Here is a 21,279-nt window from a genome sequence, read left to right on the forward strand (position 1 = left end):
TGGTGCTTTTTTTTCCTTCCCCACAGTGGGCTCGAGGAGGGCTTTGTTGACATGAGACATGAAGGGAGTTAGTTACTCATTAAGTAAGCGTGGGGCTGATGGCCAGTGCAGCTACTGCACTGGTATACAGTGACCGCATAAATGGCTTGGTAAAGGACTTAAAAAGGAGGTGTTGGTTAAAAGAACAGAATGTGGGGAAGGGGCTCCTATGACTGGTACAGCAGGGAGCCAACTCCCTTTTCTTATATCCCACCTAAATCCTCCTACAAAGGAATGTGGATGGTAAGGTCCCAGCAGTGGGTTGGCTGTGGGACCTGGATGGAAGGGGGGGGGGCTGATGGAAGCCCCCCAGGTAGTTATTGAATGCATATGGGGTTACCTGCACTGTGCAGTCCCAGATATCTAACAATAAAGTCACAGCCTGATTAAAACCATATCAACTGTCTCCTGTCCTTTTGGAATAGCCTGACAATCAGGTATATTTTGACTAGGTACTTGGATGCCATAATGCTTGAATGGTGCCTCCTAGTGACTAAGAAATGAGTTTGGTTACAAGTAGATTGAGTCCCAAATTAGTCCCTGGATGAAATTCTGTTTTCAATGATACATTATACCAATTTAGCTGTAGGAAAGGAACAAATGATTTGTGCAACCAGTGAGCTTAAAAAGTAGATCTGCACTTGACTTCATTGTGTGTGTGTGTGTGCGTGTGTGTGTGTGTGTGAAAAATACTTGAAATAAATAACAAAAATGTAACACAATCTTTGAACTGTATTTCACTTTCATTTAGCACTCTGGATAACTTGGTTGTTATTAAATAAATTGAAGACAAGTAATCTGTTTAAACTGCTGGTATGGCATATGGTTACAACTTTGATTGCTGGTGGCTGACTGGAAACCAAACCTTTGATTGCAAACAAAACCACAATCCTCTGTTACTGTAAGCAAGAGTTTAGAAACACTATAAAATTCTTTCTCTCTTGAATTTCAACAGTTGATCACTGATATAGATGATGACTCTTGACAGACTATTTTAGATTAGAAACAGCAATACCACAGATTAATGAACACAAAGTACACAATAAACACTGGTTAGGGAAGAAATTTTGTGAAGATTTTTTTTTTTGTCTGTGCTTGTAGAACATTTCTTGTGTCCATTTGCCAGTTATAAAGATATAAAGAGTAGAATATTAGTATATATAAAATAAGATATATATAAAATAAAGGAACTGTAGATATTTTGTTTCTATAAAATATTTATTATAAAGGCTTAAAGTATAGAATATTTTAAACCCAATGAAACAGCTGGCAGATAATTGGATTTCTGGATGGCTGATCTCTCTATAAATTGAAAAAAGTTAAATACAAGAGAGCAAATTGCGTGTTCCAGTAACAATGAAATGCTCTGATATATCCCAATTTAAGAGTTTCTCATTTAAGGCCTGGCCTTCAGTGGTTGAAGGGAAAAGTGCATTCAAATTAGGTAGATAAAATAGACAATAATCATGGATGTCTGTAAAGTGGTGGCATTTTACATTCTTCCTTTTCTATGGCTTTATCGCTATAAAATCTGAGCACCCATTTTACAGAGGTGTAAATGTCTACACAAGGTGCAAGGCAGTGGAGTGCCCAACCCTACCAATACACATCACATTTTATTTCAGATGTCTTTCTCTTTTGTTCATTTTGAGCCTTTATCAGTCATACATTTTAAATGCTATTGTTTGCTATTTATATATTTGGGGCTCAGCAACTCAAGGATTGCATTGTCTCCACTTAATTGTTCAGTTTTCCCAGAGAGAGAGAGAGAGAGAGAGAGAGAGAGAAAGTTGACAACATAACCCTCCACTTCCCTCCATATCCCCTGGGCACCTCTTTCCGATTGTCTTTCTTTTAGCTCCACCGTACTATCAGCCTTTTTACTAAATACATCTGAGGTCTGGGTCTCCATTGCCTGGTGCTTTATGCCATTATATACACCTGTCCAAAGTGCATGTAAAAAACCCACAAAACCAGAATGGCAGAGATTAACAAATATATTGATTTCAATTACAACACAAAACAAAAGTGTACATTTCTCACTTTATATTATTACTTTTTATTATAAGTATTTGCACTGTAAGAATGATAAACAAAAGAACCAGTATTTTTCAATTCACCTCATACAAGTATTGTAGTACAATCTCTTTACCGTGAAAGTACAACTTACAAATGTAGTTTTTTGGTTACATAATTGCACTAAAAACAAAACAATGTAAAACGTTAGCACCTACAAGTCCATTCAGTCCTTCTTCTCGTTCAGTTTGTTTACATTTCTGGGAGATAATGCTGCCAACATCTTATTTACAATGTCACCAGAAAGTAAGAATAGGCATTCGCATGGGACTTTTGTAGACAGCATTGCAAAGTATTTACGTGCCAGATATGCTAAACATTCGTACACCCCTTCATGCTTTGGCCACCATTCCAGAGGACATGCTTCCATTAAAAAAATGCATTAATTAAATGTTGACTAAACTCCTCTGGGGAGAATAGTATATCTCCTGCTCTGTTTTCAGTGTCCCAGAAATAACAATGCTTTTGCTAAACCACTGTTACATACATGAGTTGGTTCTTTAAACTGAAACAAATATTTTGCTGTCTTGTGCTTCCACTGGTAATAGGAAAAGATGCATTGATTTCTCTCTATCACCCTCTAGAAGTCTGTGATTAAGATTAGACAATTGGTGGCATTTCAACACTGCCTTTCTTTTGTATTTCACAGGTTGTCAGCAGCGGGCCATCCCCTGACACCTCAATGTGATATGGACTCCAGTAGCTCTGAGGAGTTTTATCAGGCCGTGCACCATGCTGAACAAACCTTCAGAAAGATGGAAAGCTACTTGAAGCAACAGCAACTCTGTGATGTTATCCTGATTGCTGGGAACCGTAGGATACCTGCACATAGGTAGGGGATAAAAACATGGTGTTGAAACAATTAAAATAAACATTTGGATTATCTATCAACCTGCACCTTGAAAAGTCACTTATGCATGTACAAAGTGGATGCAAGACTACCATTCTGATTGTAGTATTTTACATCCACATAAAACTAAGTTTGCTCAAGTGAGGATGTTCACAGAAGTCAATACCTGCAGATCAGTCCTTACAGGTGTCTTTCCCCCAGTATGTAACATTTATGCTTATGAATAGTTATAACAGATTTATAAATTCAAAAACAATTAGTTAAACCAAAATATGCACATAAAAATTATTCTCAATACTGCCCTTCTCCTAGACTGTTAACCTGCATAGGCAGAAAGTATGCATTAAAAATAAAAATGTTATTAACTAATTTTAATCATAATTATGTATGCAAATATATATATTGCCATTAAACTTGTAAAAAAATACAAAAATAAATTAATTGCAAAGGTCATCTTGGTATGAGGCAGCAGACCTACATGATGCTTTTCTTAGGTTATGGCTTTCATTTACACCTGGAAATACTCCCTCTTCATAGATTTAAGAAATGACCTCTGGTTTTGTGACAGTAAAATGGCTCTCATGGTGGGGGGAAATACTGGGCATGAGAACCCTCTGAAAAGCAGACCCTAGGGGTTCTCAAACTTCATTGCATTGCAATCCTCTTCTGACCACAGAAATTACTACACGACCCCAGGAGGGGGAACCAAAGCCTGAGGCCACCCGAGCCTCGCAGTCCTGGGTGAGGGGCCAAAGATGAAGTCTGATCCCTGCCACCTAGGACTGAAGCTCAAGGGCTTCAGCTTTGGCCCCAGGTGGTAGGGTCAATCTTTGGCTTTGGCCACGGGCCCCTGCAAGTCTGATGCCAGCCCTGGTGATCCCATTAAAATGGGGTCATGACCCACTTTGGGATCCTGACCCACAGTTTGAGAGCCACTGCCCTAGTGTATTTCTGTTTCAGCCATTTATTCAGACTGTAATCAACCTGTGGTATTTGTGGGCCATTGCAAGGAATTCCTCACCACTTTAAACTGTCATGGGCAGTCCCTAGAGGTACAGGTTCCATGGAGTGACTGTGCACTGGTGTTATTGTCTCCTTATGTAGTGCAACAAAGCTGTGACTTGTACTACTCATACTGAGAAAAATGCAAGAACCATGCAAGGGATATGCAAGACTCGGAAAGTCAGAGCAATGATTGTCAAAGTATTAAGGAAAAAAATATTCTTTCCATTTAGGTTTTTATTTTTTACCACCATAACCATAGTATTTGAGTAAATGAGATGCGGAACAAATGCCAGGGACTAAGATGCAAGGTACCTATAAATGATGATGCAGAAATAGACTCTCCATTTAGGTCCCCATTAGCAGTTGTGGATGTGGCCCAGAACTCTGCATCCCCTGCTCAGTGCTCTTTCACCTTTCCATGCCCCTGCTTTAGCATCCTCTTAAAATCTGGTTCCTGTTCATCTAACTTCCAATATCTGCACAAGCACATTTGCCAGTTGCAAGCAAAGTCCTCAAAAATTTTATCTACTGAACTGACAATCCCACTGTCTCTCATTATCCTTCCTGTTAACTGGCTCAACTCCATTATTCCCACCCACCAGACATTCTGAGCTGATGTGGGTATGGTAGTGTTTAGACATAGCTGGGTTGTCCAGACTCCTTTCACATGTAGGTGCAAGTTCCACATGGGGAGAGGAGGATCATAGATGAATCTTCACATCTCCTCTGTGTGTATTGGATTCCAGTCCTCTGGGATGGACTCATACATAGATCCTGACCCAGAAGAATACTTAAGGACTGATTATCATTTACACTAAGACCCTACTAATTTTCACTATCAGCAGTGTAAAAAGGGTTTTAGTGTAAATGAGAATTAGGCCCTTAATCCTTTATGGTTATTACTTTTCTTAAAGTTAGTTGGTTTGTGCCTAACTGTCCACCTTTCATGCATGGATAAGATGGGTGGGGAAAATCTCATCTAATGCTTAACCCACATTATTAGATTGGATTAAACAACAAAAAAAGTATATAAGGTACATGTACCATATTTTCTCATTTTTTGCCATGATATAAGTTGAATTGTTCAAGGTACATCTGTGATCCAAGGCACCCTGTATTCACACCCCACACACTACTGCAATAATTTTGTACAGAATATGCCTTGTGAGGTATCATTTGAAAACTGATAATACACTGGTCAATAATATCACTGTAAAATATATGTAGCAATCCTGCATGTAAAAGTATGGATGGTCACTAGTACTGTGTTTTAAAGTCTGTGACCTAAAAGGTGTTTAAATCAGGCATGTCAGGGGGGAGTTGATAAACAAAGGAAGGAGGCCGACACCTCAGACCAGGTGTGCTCCCTTTTCAATAGACCAGAATTTCTCAAACTGGGGTCCATGGACCCCTGGGGGTCCCCAGGGTACTCCAGGGTGTCTGTGGGCCCTGCTGATCAACTCCTTCCCCCTCCCTTTCTCAACTGTTCCCTGGCCTGAAGGAGGCCCTGGGAGGGAGGGGAAGGAGTGGGGAACCTGGGACAGCACTGCTCCTGGAAGTGGCCAGCACGTCTCTGCGGCCCAGGGAGGTGGGACGAAAAAGGGGTCTCCATGCACTGTCCCCAGCCCAAGCATCGACTCTGCAGCCCCCATTGGCCGGGAACAGCGGCCAATGGGAGCTGCAGGGGCAGTTCCTGCAGGCAGGGGCAGCATGCGGTGGCCCCTGCCCCCCCGCCTAGGAGCTGCTGCCAGAGGGATGTGCCAGTCACTTGTGGGAGCCACCTGAAGTAAATGCTGTCCCCCTCACCCCTTCCTGCACCCCAACCTCGAGCTCCCTCCAGCACCAAACTCCCTCCTGCACTCCGTCCTTCAACCAAACTCCCTCCCGCACCTAAACTCCCAGCCCAGAATCATAGAATATCAGGGTTGGAAGGGACCTCAGGAGGTCATCTAGTCCAACCCCCTGCTCAAAGCAGGACCAATCCCCAGAGAGATTTTTACCCCAGTTCCCTATATGGTCCCCTCAAGGATTGGGCTCACAACCCTGGGTTTAGCAGGCCAATGCTCAAACCACTGAGCTATCCCTCCCATGGAGGGGGCGGGGGAGGAAGGGGGAAAGGGCTGAGCAGGAGTGTTTGGGCATCCCTGAAAAATTTAAATCAAAATGGGGGCCCTCGGGTTGCTAAAGTTTGAGAACCGCTGCAATAGACTATTCATTTGTATCGGAGGTTTCTGTAGGAAGAGATAATTTGTATAGTAGCAACTACAAGTGGGGAAGAAACCAGCATGGAGCCTTATCTTTCAGACCTCCTGGCTCCTTTACTCAGCATGAACTAATGAACTATATCTGGGGGTACCCTTCAGCAGAATACATTTAAAATTTAACAGAACTATAAAGAGAGGGGAAGCAAGCCCCTAAGTTATCTTTCACTTTAAGGAGACAAACCAAGCAATTTGATTTTAGTGATGGGTCCTAGCCAGGCCAGCCAGTAAAAGGCTGCAAAGGAGACTGTGGGTGAGAGAAAAAAACATCTTGAACAAAGACTTTCTTGCTAAATTAAGTTTTAGATTTTTAGATGAGCGTTTTCACTTTCACTTGCTGATAACCATCTCTGCCTTTATTTTCTTTTACTTGGTATCACTTAATCCATACTTTTTTGTTAATAAACTTGTTTTGCTTTCATTATATATTATCGGTGATGAGTAAGTTCAGTAAAGTATTTGCTTCTGGTATTGGAATATTATTGTACTGTCTCTGTAGAGGCAGCGAACCTAATACATTTCTGTAAGGGTCCAGTGAGAGTGACTGGACCCTGCAAGGAGGGCAAATTCAGGGCTGGAAGGGTACTAAGGTCTGCCTGCAAGGAGTATCCAAGTTGGGCATATCTAGGGTGAGGCTTGTGGGCTCCTGTCAGGCTGTTGGGTGGAGCTCTGAACCCAACTGCACACTCACAAGACACCTAGCGTTACCATGCAGGCATTGACTGAACCCCTTACTGGCCTGGGTGAACCCCAAATGTCATAACATTCCTTGCATTTTCTTACCAATTTTAAATGCTTCAATAGATGACAAAGAAGGATTGACAGAGGAGTCTGTCACTAGAAGGTCTTTAGTTAGTTCAGTGCCATCTTTCTACTTGTATTTATTTTGAAGACAGATGTGCATATTTGTATTCATACTTGCCAGTGGTAAATTTGATTTCACATGTGTCATCCCAATTCTACAGCATATCTAAATCCTTTTGGAACTGGAAAAGTACTCTAATAAATATAAGATGGACCATGAAATAAAAACCAAATCTTGTTTAGATTTACCAGGAAAGCTTCAGACAACCTTGTATATCATTTCTGGCTTCTCAGTTGTCTGCAGTCAAAAGACCAAATCTGTTCCCCCTGAAATGAATTGCAAAAATCACTGTTAAATTAAATGGGAACAGGTTCAGGCCTTCAAAAACATTTGAAACCCCTTGTTTTGTTGCACAAGATAACAGTTCAGTGTTTTACAAATTCAGACAATTGCAAACATCACTTTCTTGTAGACTCAATATACACATTGTCTGACAATACAGTCTCACATATATATATATATATATATATATATATATATATATATATATATATATATATATATATGTTAAAATTATTTTAATACTGGTCAATATATAAGGTGAGCAGGCTCATTTGTGTATATATGCCTGTAAGAAACAGGCTTGCAGATCATATTATGTGCTTAGTAATTGCAGAGCTTAAAATCTCTCCAAGTCTATAAAGTTTATAAATTCCTAAAATGTGGTGTATACATCCCTATACCAAATAAAACAACAAACACACTCCCTAAAAAGTCAGCCTGAAATTGTGTTTTAATTATTTTGGATAATTTTACAACAGGTTACAAGCGGCGCCACATGCTGGATATGCTAAGTTGCAAATATACTTTGCAACAAGTTAAAGACATATTCAGAATTATTCTCTAATAAATATTAGGTAAAGTAACTGGTTGCTCCATCAATTGTTTTTTTCTTTATAAAAAAGCAAAGCAAGCCAATGCAATATACTACTGTAAAACAGACTCCTGCAGAGCCAGCATAAAACAGCATGCCTTGAATTCTGAACTTTTGTTAGTGTGTGTGTGTGTTTTTAAAGTAAAAGCAATATTTTTCATTATTTCCCCCTAACTTACACATATCTAGGCAACCCACATAAAACAAAACATTATTTTCATATCTTTATTTTTTTCTGATTTTTAATAAACAAAGCATCAGTGGCACTAATTGAATTCAGAATGAAAATAGGTTCTCATAGGAATGCATTACTCCAAATGAAATGAAGTAGGTATAAAGTAATGATCCTAGCATTGATTTATTCTTGATCTTTCTGAATTCAACCAGTGGCCACTCTAGATATTCTCTGAATGGTTTTGTGTTTTATTCCTGGTAACATATTTTTCTATCTTGATTATATACTATAGACTCTTTTTGAATATAACTATTCACTTGGAGGGAAAACTGTTGCTACTGTCCAGATTCTCCAATAATAGGCCCTCATGCTGTAAGTGCCTGTTATGTAAGTCTGCCTTTAGCCTGGTCTACACTAGGCGTTTAAATCGGTTTTAGGAGCGTAAAACCGATTTAACGCCCAACCCGTCCACACCAAGAGGCCCTTAATATCGATATAAAGGGCTCTTTAAACCGGTTTCTGTACTCCTCCCTAACGAGAGGAGTAGCGCCAATATCGGTATTAACATATCGGATTAGGGTTAGTGTGGCCGCTGATCGACGGTATTGGCCTCCGGGAGCTATCCCACAGTGCACCACTGACCGCTCTGGACTGCAATCTGAACTCGGATGCAGTGGTCAGGTAGACAGGAAAAGCCCCGCGAACTTTTGAATATTTCCTGTTTGCCTAGCGTGGAGCTCCGATCAGCACGGGTGGCGATGCAGTCCGAAATCAAAATAAAAAAAGAGCTCCAGCATGGACCATGCGGACGTGATCGCTGTAAGGGCAGGCAAATCCGTTCTATCAGCGCTCCGTTATAGAAGATGAAATTCAGAATCATTTTTAAAAATTCTCCAGACAGAACCCGGAAGTTCCAAGGGGCGGGGGAGGCTGCGGGAACTATGGGATAGCTAGGGAATAGCTACCCACAGTGCAACGCTCCAGAAACCGACGCTAGCCTCGGACCGCGGACGCACACCACCGAATTAATGTGCTTAGTGTGGCCGCGCGCACTCGATTTTATAAAATCTGTTTTACAAAACCGGTTTATGCAAATTCGGAATAGTCCCGTAGTGTAGACGTACCCATAGACTGAGGATGGTTTCAAGGGCTATTCTTTGGGTACTGACTCTCCAAAAGAGGAAAAAATATGGAGTCAGAATACAAAATCTTCTCTGCTTGGAGACATAGTTGCCTGATCCTTGTTCTTGTTATAACTGCTTTTCACTGTTCTGGTTTCTCAGGCAGCTGTAAAGTTCTAACATGCATAATTGCTTTACTGGATCTGGGCCCAAATATTTTATCTACACCTCAACTAAATGGTGGACATTTTGGCAGTATTTTCTATCCCACCAAAAGTACCTGATGGATTTCCTGATGGATCTGCAGGAGGAGGATGAGGCAGAGGAAGAGGAGTACCCTGGCACTGCAGACTGTCCCTGGCAAATGCTGCTCAATATAATTGGCATAGTCATTGATGCTCCCTATGTAGACCACCGTTTCTGGTGCAGGGCCATAAGCACATTTCAAACCCAGGAGGATCTCTGATAGTTTGCTTTCAGCAAGTCTCTCCCCTTTGATCAGAGCTTAAGTCACTGGGTGATGATGTCTGTAAATGGAGGAGGAAGAGCGAGAGGAAGAGCATGGCAAGCATCTCTCTCTATTATCATGTTCTTTCTTCCCTAGTGGCTTTGTCCCCCACCTCCTTCAGAATCAGATGAGCATTACCTCATCACAGTCCCAAACTGAGCAAAGGAAAGGGGAGTGACTCACTCAAGAATCCAACAGATCCTTTTGTTGCTGCCTAAGCCAGCATCCTTTGTTCCTGTGAGTTGGGCTGGGTTTGTCCTACACATGCCCTGATGAGGTGTGAACTGCCTCTCTGCTCTTGGAGAATTTTTGCCTGGGCTTATTTTAAGCTATGAAGACACATTTTCAGCCTCATAACTATATACATGAAAGTATAACCTATAACATTACTCTAGCAACAATTACTATAATATCATATAACAACAATGCTCAGTGCATCATGAGCCTTCTGAAGACACCCGACATGACAAACTTTGCATTGGATACCACACAATCACTTTACAAGGATGAACATGGGGGTGCTGGGTGTTCCCCAGAGATACAGAGTGTCACAGAGGCGGCTTCTGTTTTCAGTAGAGTGCATTGCAGATTGTTGGCATAGAGGACTAAAGAATTTGCCCCAAGGAATTGTGGGATACTTCTGGATGACTCCTGGGACCCGAGTCAAATAGACCTATGTCTACACTGCAAAGCTATAGGGCTTGGATCCTGGACCCCAGTTTCACTCAAGTTAGAACTCTCCAGCCCTGCAGGATTCTGGGACCCTTGATCCAAGCCCTGAGTTAACGCAATTGTAATGTAGATGCAAGGGGGCTTTGTAATGTAATGTAGATATGCCCTATGGTACTAGTAGTGTGCCAGGTGTACCATGACTAGGAGGCAAGTGCTGAATGCACTTCAGCCCCTAGACCTTCTAGGTGCTAGCTCTGGTTGGTCTGAATAACCACTCAGACTTGTGGCTAAAGTGAAGGGATGTCTTACTAGTGCTGGTAAGAAAGGCAAAGGTTTCAGGAGTTATAACTGAGTGAAACAATAGTGGTTCTTATTTAGGCCCCTTGGTGGTGGTCAGGGACAGTCCAGTAAAGGGTTAGGGCTCTTCAGTACTAATGTCTGTGTTGCTCTCCCCAGTCCAAGCTTCTGTTTAAAGCAAATAGGAGCTTGAAACTTTCCAGGCCAGGCTCAGTTAATGGCATATCTCATTGGGGCCCATCTGCACTGGCTCTCTGCCCAATCTTCATGCCCCAAACAGACTTGCACCCAGCTACAATGTCTGGCAGTCATACCCAGCTCCTGATTGCAGCTTCTGCAATGCCTGCTGTGTACCCAGTTCCTGGGTGTTTCTCTCTGCATCAAGCTTCTCTGTCGTTCTTGGCTTCCAAGTATCCAGTGCTTCCCCAGAAGTGCCTAGTCATTTCCTGGGTCAGGGTCCTTCTGCCTGTTCAGGAGAAAGAGGAGGGGATTGATGGTAATATAAGGCCAGGTCTACACTGGAGTGGGAGTCGACCTAAGATACGCAACTTCAGCTACGCGAATAGCGAATCTGTAGTCTGCGTATCTTAGGTCGATTTACCTGGCCATGAGGATGGCGGCGAGTCGACCTCTGCCGCTCCCCCGTCGATTCCACTTCCGCCTCTCGGCGTGGTGGAGTTCCAGAGTCGACAGCAGAGCGATAGGGGATCAATTTTATTGCGTCTATACGAGACGCGATAAATCGATTCCCAATAGATCGATCACTACCCGCCAATCCGGTGGGTAGTGTAGACATACCCATAGTCTCCTGCTTAACAGGTTTATCACAGTATTTTTCAAAACCATTGCAAGTTAAGCAAGGCACCAGTTAGCTCCAAGAATAATGAAAAAACCCTGAACCAAATCCTACAATGATCCCATGGATCAAGAATAAAATAAAAAATAATTTTCTCCTTAAATAACTGAGAATGATTGATAAAACTCCAAGCACTTTAGTGCATGTTTCTGAATACCAAATGTGGAAGACAGCCAGTAAATAAGCTTCCTATAATCAATTCTGTTAAAAAGCTGCAAATAAGTCTAAGCAAAATCAATACTAGTGATAGACCTTCTGAATTTGCCAAGGAAAGGTCATTAAAAGCTTTAATCAAAACTGCTTCGATGCAGTGGCCAGCTCTAAATGCAGACTGAAAAGGGTAAGGCTAGTCATGATCGTGAAGAAATGACCGAATTTGACTAAGAACAATGCACTCAGACTATACAAAAACACACACAATTAAGGAAATTGGATGGGAAGAATTTACAATGAAGATAGGATTCACTATCCACATTTAAATTCAAATAGGAAGGTCCTTGAAACCAAAAAGGAGGGATTGCAGTAAAAGGAACAAACTCCTGTAATGCTCAGGGAAGAGAATCAGACCCTCAAGAATAACTTTGACTTTCATAGTATTTGTGGTAAATATAATTTTCTTGATTAAAGGAAATGAATTAAATTAAGGGAAAGTCAAGAACTGTTTTTAGGAAAGAGGGTGGTTAGTCTTATGCAGGGGTCGGCAACCGGTGGCTCGCGGCTCGCCAGGGTGAGCACCCTGGCGGGCCAGCCCGGTTTGTTTATCTGCCGCATTGGCAAGTTCGGCCGATCGCGGCTCCCACTGGCCGCGGTTCGCGGTCCCAGGCCAATGCGGGAGGCAAGAAGCCGGGGCCAGAACATCCCTCGGCTCGCGCCGCTTCCTGCCTCCCGCATTGGCCTGGGACCACGAACCGCGGCCAGTGGGAGCCGCGATCGGCCGAACTTGCCGACGCGGCAGATAAACAAACCGGGCCGGCCCGCCAGGGTGCTTACCCTGGTGAGCCGCGAGCCACCGGTTGCCGACCCCTGGTCTTATGTCTCATAAACTGAGGGATGTGCTGGCCGCCCCTTCCCGCAGCCCCCATTGGCCTGGAATGGTGAACCACAGCCAGCGGGAACTGCGATCAGCCAAACCCGGCCCACCAGCGGCTTTCCCTGATGGGCCATGTGCCAAAGGTTGTCAATCCCTGGAATAAAGCTTCCTATATACATAGCCTTTAATCTTCATGTCAATCTGAATTCATTTTTCTTTAATCTAAACTTCTATTTACTTTCTACAGTATATTCAGAGGACAATATACTTGTGATTTTTCATATATTAAAGATGTATGTAACTCTTTCATTGGGGATAGCTGTGCTGATTGAGTGGTGGAGAAAGGATGGAAGGAAGAACTTGCTGAGTTGAGCTTAAAAAGGGAATCTTTGTAGTAGGGCTGGTCAAAAAAGGAAACTTTGTATTAGGGCTGATCAGAAATTTTTAATCAATTGTTTTTCAGTGGAAAATTGGGTTTTCAATTAAAGAAATGTTTTTATGGAAAATATCTGCTTTCCACAGAAAAATTCCACTTTTTAAAAGAAAATTCTGAAAACTGATTTTTTTTTCTTTCCAGCCAAAAAGTTTGGGGTTTGCAAGTTGAAATTTCTCTCTCTCATTCTCTTTCTTGTTCTCTCTCTCTCTCTCTCTCTCACACACACACACACACACACACACACCGATCTGACATCCCGAGTAATTTAATAAAACCGCATGCTTCTTATCTTCCTGATCACTTTGTTTATGTCTCTTTCCTCAAATCTTTTGTCTCTTTAGACTGAAAGCTCTGGGCAGAAACGTTTTCCTTTGTGTCTATACAGTGCCCAGCACATTGTGGATGCTACTGTAAATAATAATGAACAAGACAGGGATCCTGAAGAGAAAAAGATAGTAAAGAAGAGAAGAAAAGGATCTAGCATGGTGTGTGTTCATGTGTGAGGCGCTGGTGTGTGTTCATGTGTGTGTTCATGTGTGGGGAGGTGGGGGAGAATCCCAAATAATTTATTAGTACAAGCAACTAAGCAGTAAAGAGAGAAAAGAAGGGTGGAGTATAAGGAGGGAAAGGAAACCGCTAAATAGAGCATAGACGGGGCAGAAAGGGGACAAAGAGCACAGGAGGGGAAGAACAAGTAAGAAAGCTTTGCAAGCAAGGAGAAACCAGCCAGCCAGTCATTCATTCAGGGGAGACTATCTAGGAGGTATATCTGACCAATGAGTTTAAATAATCACAATCTTAATCTCTGAAGGGCAAGGATAGATGAATAATCTTTCCTAGTAGCATTAATGGCCATATTTTCAAAGGGCACTCATCTCCAGCCTCCAAATATGAACTTTCCATTTTGCATTTGTGCCTCTTAGCACATGTAAAATCTTGCAACTTCATATACAAATGACACCTCTATGTTTAAAATGGGTAGACATCCCAATGACTGCCTATCTAATTTATTAGTGCATGATTATGCATGCAAAAGTATGCACTAAATTTTGAGGCCTGCTTTGAAAAAGTTGGTTCAAAAACTGTAGTTTGATTTAAAATCCAAAGGATTTCAATGGATGCTGCTTAGTGCTCAACACTTTTGAAAATCACATCACTTACATAGATGCCTAAATGTGGACTTAGAAGCCTAACTCTAGCTACCCATTTTTGAAAATTTCAGCCAGAATATTTACCATACAACTTTTCTCAGGAAAACTGATATTCAGAAATTGTCTTAACAGGTGGCCAGAGTCTCTCGACATGTTTTGTATGTCTCTGGTCTAAACTAACTTTAAATCACTTCTTTTTAATTATGACGAATGTAGCCATGGAATCTACATTAATAGAGAGTGTAGGTAGCAAATATTGCTTTTTTCGACCACCAAGTATGGGATTTCTGGGATTCTTTTCCATATTTAAGGTTAGGTGTGTGGAATAATAGTGTTAGACTATGTGGGTAGACTTACTTATTTGTGTGGGAGACAGAGGAGTTTCAATTAGTCTGCTTACTGTCATTGGTAGAAACCCAAAGAGCTCAACATCGTCAAGTAGGAACATTAATTTATTATTCTAAACTTTTAAACTACATTGGCTTCTGTTATTTTAATTAAGAAAGATGATCCATATTTTCAAAAGTAATCAGTCTTTCAGAGCTGTGTAAGCCTCACTCCAGAAAGCAGAACTCGAGAAGCGAACATAGAAAACTGATATATTCTGCTGGTTTATTGTCTGCATTTGCACCCTGTGACAAGAGTGCTGGATAACAGTGGCTGAGCCAGCATTCTTGGTCATTGCAGCTTCAATTAAACACTGCAGAACAGACTTTGTTAAGAAGAGCTGTGCCTAATTGGTGGGTTCAGGAGAGCTGGAAGGCTAATTAAGCGTGAGGTAGAGGAGGAGAGAGAGATTGTTTTTCCCTGCTTCCGTCAGGAGCAGAAGGCTTCTCAAAATAGTAGGAGTAAGACTTTATAGTGTACAACGATGGTGGGAACCCATGCTGTAAATAAACTGCACCACATGTTTTACTAGCATAAAGGTCCCTGGGCCATTTGTGGACCGGAGCAGAGGCAGGAGTAAGTGGACTCTGCCACAGAGCTCAGAGTAGAAAATAGGAAAACACACACAAGCTCTTAGCAGGATAAAGGTGGCAGCCTTTTTTGGAGTAATGTTTTCTTGAAAATAAGTTATGTACAAGCTTTTCACTAAATAGTAATTTGTTATGAGGTCAATAGCAATAACATAAACCCTGAAGGAACTGAGGTTGTTATAAGATTAATTATGTGTGAACCTCAGCAAGTGTGGATGCTTATGATTTTTTTCTGAACATTTGGAGTTCTTTTTTTCACATCCTTTCTTTTTCCCTCTTTCTTTTTCTGGTCCACACCACACCCTTCTTCCTCCTTTCTTCTGTCTACCTCAACGTGATTTTTTTTCCAGTCGTCTGATGCTACCTTTCTCTTTCACAATCCCCTCTTCCAATCCAGACCCTTTATCCAACATGCTGTCCACTGCAACTCATGTCAAGCCTTCTTTCATTTGATAAGATTGCATGTGATGAAATAAAACAAGATATTGTCTTTAAATATATATTATACTTTTATCCATTTAAAACATGATACATACATTAGCTAAGAGTCACAATTTTCCTGTGAGTTCCAGTTCATTAGGAACTGTTCATTAGGAACAGTTATATCTTCAAACACCACTAAAATTCAGCCTCCTGTGGGAGGAACACATCAGCTGGTATCAAGAATACAGCAACACTACACAATGTTTTAGGACACACAAAGTATAGAAAAGTACTTTATTCCTTTGAAACTACAGGAGAAATCATTCTAGGCAGAGTGCAGTTACTAAATGAGACTATAACTGTAGTACAGGGATTGGCAACCTTTGGCCTGTGGCCCGCCAGGGTAAGCACCCTGGCGGGCTGGGCCGGTTTGTTTACCTGCCGCATCCTCAGGGTCGTCTGATTGCGGCTCCCACTGGCCGTGGTTCGCTGTCCCAGGGCAATGGGGGCTGCAGGAAGTGGCGTGGGCCGAGGGATGTGCTGACCGCCACTTCCCGCTGCCCCCATTGGCCTGGAACGGTGAACCGTGGCCAGTGGGAGCTGCGATAGGCCAAACCTGAAGACATGGCAGGTAAACAAACCAGCCCAGCCTGCCAGGGTTACTGATCCCTGCTGTAGTATTTAATACCCTCTTTAAAAAAAGCCAACAACTTCAACTATCATTTATGCCGATGGCAGATATATCTACCTCTCCACTTCCAGACATGTCTCCTTCTGTCCAAACTGAAAACTCTGCTGTGTTTCTGATTTCTTCTCAGTATGGGCAGAGCAGAGTTCTTTGTGTTCCTCCAAGCCCTCACTCCTTTCTGAGTCACTATGAACAACAATCAGTATCCTCATTGCTCAGGCCCATTACTAGGGCATCATTTTCTACTAAGTGCTCTCACTGGGCTCTCACATCTACTGCATGCTTAGATCTTGCCTTTACTTCATACACAACAACTCTGAGATCCAGCTTTTCCTCTTTATCCATACAATGATAATTCTTCTGTGAGCCTTCATCACCTCATGTGTTGACAATGGTGACCTTTTCTTTTGGGGCCTTGAGAAATGCTCTTTTGTCTCACTTATCCACTCGACTCAATGCATTCAGCCAGCAAATTAGACTGAAAATCAACTGCAATAAGACAGATATCATGACCTTTAATATTGCCTCACCAATACCAGTATGGATAGAGGATTATGTTCTCAGCAATGTAGAAACATTCACATACTTGGGCAGCAACATCAGCCAGGATGGTGGAACAAGCCAGGACAACAAAATCAATAAAGCCAGGAACACCTTCAGGAGCTTAAATACAATCTGAAAATCTTCAAAATACAACACCAAAACCAAACTCAAGATTTATCAGAGCTGCATGCTTTCAACACTACTTTATAGTGCAGAATGCTGGGGAATGAGAAAGTATGACATGTCCAAACTATCTTCATTCCATACAACCTGCCTCAGAAACATCCTCTGTATCTTTTTTGACCCAGAACAATCTCAAACCAAGATCTATTGACACAGTGCAGCCAAGAGGATCTGAGCACCATCATTGCCAGGAGGCACTGGAGATGGTACAGTCATGTGCTTCGGATGGAAACTGATTCTATCACCAGAGTAGAAATAAGATGGACACCTGAACGCAAGTAAAAATGAGGCTGCCCGAAAACAACATGGTGAAGAGCTGAGCTGAAAAACCTGGGGCACAGCTGGGGAACCATTGAAATACTTGCCAGAAACAGACAGAAGTGGAGGAGCTTTGTCACTGCCCTAAACGCCAGAAGTGTATTAGGAAGATGATGATGATGATGATCCACTCACTTGTTGTTTCAGCTGTCTCACCCTCTCTTTGCATGCTTCCACTAACTCTCCTTTCTCTATCACATCAAACGCCAAAGACTACTTTTCACTTTTAAGGTCCTTCAAGGCCTGTCTCCACCTTGACCATCAATATCATAAGTAATAATAGGTAACTCTGACCTCCACTCTGCCAATGATGCTAGCCTTGGCTTCCCATTTATTATATTTTCCGATAGCACTTTCTCCCTTACTGGCCTTTATACATAGGAAAATCTCCCCATAAACATCTGCAAAGCTACCTCATTGTCTTATTTCACATCCCTCCTTAAAACTCTGCTCTGGCATGATGCCTACAAAAAAACCCAACAAAAAAACAAAAACAAAAAACAAAAAAAGGTCTCCTTACTGACTGTTCTCCTCTTTATCCAATTTATAAAACAATTGATAGGCAAACCTGCTGCAGCTGAGAATCTACCAACTTTCAATTGTTTATGACCTTTAGCAGCAGCACATGGTTCTATAGTGCAAGTCTGTGTGTCCAAAATGAACCCAAAGGAAGAGAAAGGTAGCCTCCCAAGATATTTTACTACCCTTTCTCAAAACACTGTTAGACCACTGTGCCTTTGATAGTGGGAAAGGCATGGAATTTGTAAGATTGGCAGACAGCAACCACTCCAACAGTGACCCTCAGTGCTTTTAATGAAGGCATGTCTACTGGGGACAGGAAGAGGTTAAATTTCTGAACTTTTTTAACCAGGGTGAAATTAGGAAAAAAAGGTAGTGGCATTTTCCAAGACTACTCACTTAATAAACACCACCCACATGAGACATTGTACATGATGAATTGTGCAGGGGTTCAAAATATGACCATGCATGCTTTCTGGGCTTAACTCAGTCTCAGTAAATGCACCCGTGTGCTCTGCTGGGCTCCTTGGGTTTGCCTTCCTTTTCTGAGACTCATATGCCCCAGTGGGGTTCTTGAGTTTGGCTCCCCTTTGAGAGGGACTCTGATGCTCTGCTATACTCCTTAGGCTTGGCTGCTTGATGGGTGGTGGGGGAGTGATGTCTCCCAAGCCCTTGAAGGGCCAAAATGAGCTGACACCCTAAGTAGCTTGTGCAGATCTTTATATTATGATCCTCCTTCTTACTTACTGCTCTGACATTTCTGGCTTCTTTTAATCAGATTTAGGCTGAGATGTCTTTTGTTTTACCAATACTATTTCATCCATGATAGAATTCACCATGATGCAAGACAAAACAGTATTTCACAGTCAACTTTATATCCTGAGAGCATTATTGTATGCAGCTGTATAAAGAAATGTTTCACATTGTATTTTTATAATTAATATCCTTCTTAGAAAATTCTACACTAGGAGATATACATGTTATATTCACTATATGGCTTGTTTGCTTTTGCCAAATATAAGGTTACAATAACTTTTTTGATTTATTTTGTATATATTTGCATATATTTTTTATGTACATTTGTAGCAGTAAAATGCAAAAGCTGTGTTAATTTATCTTTCTCTCCTTCCTGTGAATTTGTTTACTATAATGTAATTCAGGGTAACTAGCTAATGTTTTGATTCATGTGCTGTATTTCAGGACATGTGGATGACAACTGCCTGATTTAAATTGCATGAGTGTTAGCAGTAAAAATAGCAGATGTTGGAGCAATCAAACTAATTAGTTAAAACAATGTACAACAAAATGTAAACAAAACAGGAATTGTAAGAGTACTGCATGTGAGCGGATATTCACCATTTTATAATGGAATCAACATTGTAACTTGAGGTGTACAAAAAACTTCATTAAATGTCAGATTTTTTTCTGTTTGTAAATTGTTCGTGAACTGATAATTTTACTGATTGTTTTTAAACATGCAAGTGCGGTCACTGAATAATTCTTGATGGTTTACAGATAGCTGCAAAAACTTAAGAAGTTTTGTTTATTCAAATATATCATGTAGTATAGCTCCCCTCTCACTGGAAGTTTTATATAACTAACACCATTGTGAATTTAAAATCTTACAATACAATATTAAATTCTGAATTTATTTTCAGTGAAAAGTTGAACATTCATGAGTACAACGTTTGTTAGAATACAAATAGAAACCAAACTCTAAAGGTGAGCAAATCCTGCTAAAGGAAACTCATTTACAGTGTCAGTATTTGCTGAAAGTAAATGGCTCACTGTTATTCATGTGTGTAGTCAAATTGAATTCAGTCATTAAATGCAGCCCCTCATGGGCATAAATGTTTACAGGACCAAGACCTTTTATATTACCTTGCTCCCTTCCCCCGCTCCACACACAAATCTTCAAGATGCAGTTAAGGCTGCAATATAGTAATTATTTCTGCCAAAAATCTTTTTAGAACATAATATTTTAAAATTAAATAAATAAATTAAAAAAAACAATACACTGAGTTTGCTTTTTTGGTTTCTTCATTATAGAAATTAATTACATGTACTATTCAAATATTCTGCATTTAAGAAATATATTTAACCTTCATCCAGTGTCAAGAAAAAAGGTTACATGAATAGTGTTGTGGGGATAGTTTGGACTCCACATGCATTCTAGAAACCAAGAACAGTTCTTATAATGTTTTAGGAGAAAAAAATTATTTAAATCAAGAGTCACAAAAAAGTCTTTAACTATATTATGGGGGACTTTTGTCCCCAAAATGCATTCAGAAACAAAGAACATTTTTTTAAAGTGTTAGGGAAAAAAAATGAAAGAACCAGCAGGAGTCTCATTCAGGGTGAGCCTATATGCAGTTTTCACACATCAACATCGATGTGGAGCATACAAATTCACTGCATTCTTCACATCACTTGTGGCTCTTCTGGGCAGCTGACCTTGGGTAAATGTGGCAGTGTCCACTGCTGAGTTTGCTAGGTGCTCCTGTTGTGGCTGTTTTTTGATGGTAGCCAAGGGATGAGAATGCTGCTTTGATAAGCATGGTGCGATGATAGGTATCAAGTATTTTTCTCTTTATACATGCATTCTCCTAGATTATTAAGGAACAAGTGCCTTCTTTGTCTTGGTTGAGTCTGCTGTCAAGCAGGATTGTTGTGAAACCAAGTGATGAAACTTGCAATGCCAGTAACATCAAACATGTTGAAGAAAAAGAGCCATTGGCCTCCTATTTATCTTGCACCTACAGAAGCACATTATTTCAAGATGGTCTATGTTATCAGCACCACTTTTAGTGTCATTGTAGTGGAGAATTATGTAGGGTTTCTTTTTTGTCTCTTTTTAAAACCATGTCATGATGCATCATCAATAGCATTATTACTGACTTGCCCTTCTTTGGAATGCAGGAAACAAGGATTGAGTGGTCCAGCAAACCCCAACACTGATGACAATTTTCTGTGCTGTGATGCGGATGCATCTCACTGAGATGCATATCTGGCTTATTTTGTCATATTGTTAGAACACAGGTGAAATTTTCATCGAGGAGATCTTCAGCAAGCTGAAACTGGTTAAGAAGTTATCCCCAACGGTTTCTTCCCATCTCAGGCCTGGGTTGAACACAAGCTCCTCGTTGTCTGAAGACAAGCTTGATGAACAAATCAATGGAAACATGGACTTCCTTCTCAGAGCAACTCTTGACACAATCTGGCACAAAGTCACTATCAGCTAATACATTGTCATCACACAACAACTGGCTTTCAGAGTTGTGAATAATAACGCGCCCTTTTGTTCACCATCTTGAGTTATATAAAACAGAAAATCCCCTCAAGAGTCTTCTGCATTTTCAGTGTTTGGAGCACAATTCCTAAACAGAAAATCCCCTCAGGAATGTTAGGCAAA

At 41.1% G+C, this 21,279-nt stretch overlaps 1 protein-coding gene across 2 annotated transcripts in view; it reads left to right on the forward strand.

Moving 5' to 3' along the window:
* The window catches only part of KLHL1 (kelch like family member 1), a 415,060-nt gene that overhangs the window by 129,991 nt on the left and 263,790 nt on the right, over nt 1-21,279 (forward strand). The window contains exon 2 of one of the 2 annotated variants that reach the window (XM_044979915.1): nt 2,765-2,947. The exons of the other annotated variant lie outside the window; for it this stretch is intronic. Coding sequence (XP_044835850.1) covers nt 2,765-2,947 — 183 coding nt within the window. The remainder of the gene's footprint in view (nt 1-2,764; nt 2,948-21,279) is intronic. 2 annotated transcript variants of the gene reach the window in all.

Source organism: Mauremys mutica, chromosome 1 (assembly GCF_020497125.1).
Source record: "Mauremys mutica isolate MM-2020 ecotype Southern chromosome 1, ASM2049712v1, whole genome shotgun sequence".
Classification (NCBI taxonomy): Eukaryota; Metazoa; Chordata; order Testudines; family Geoemydidae; genus Mauremys; species Mauremys mutica.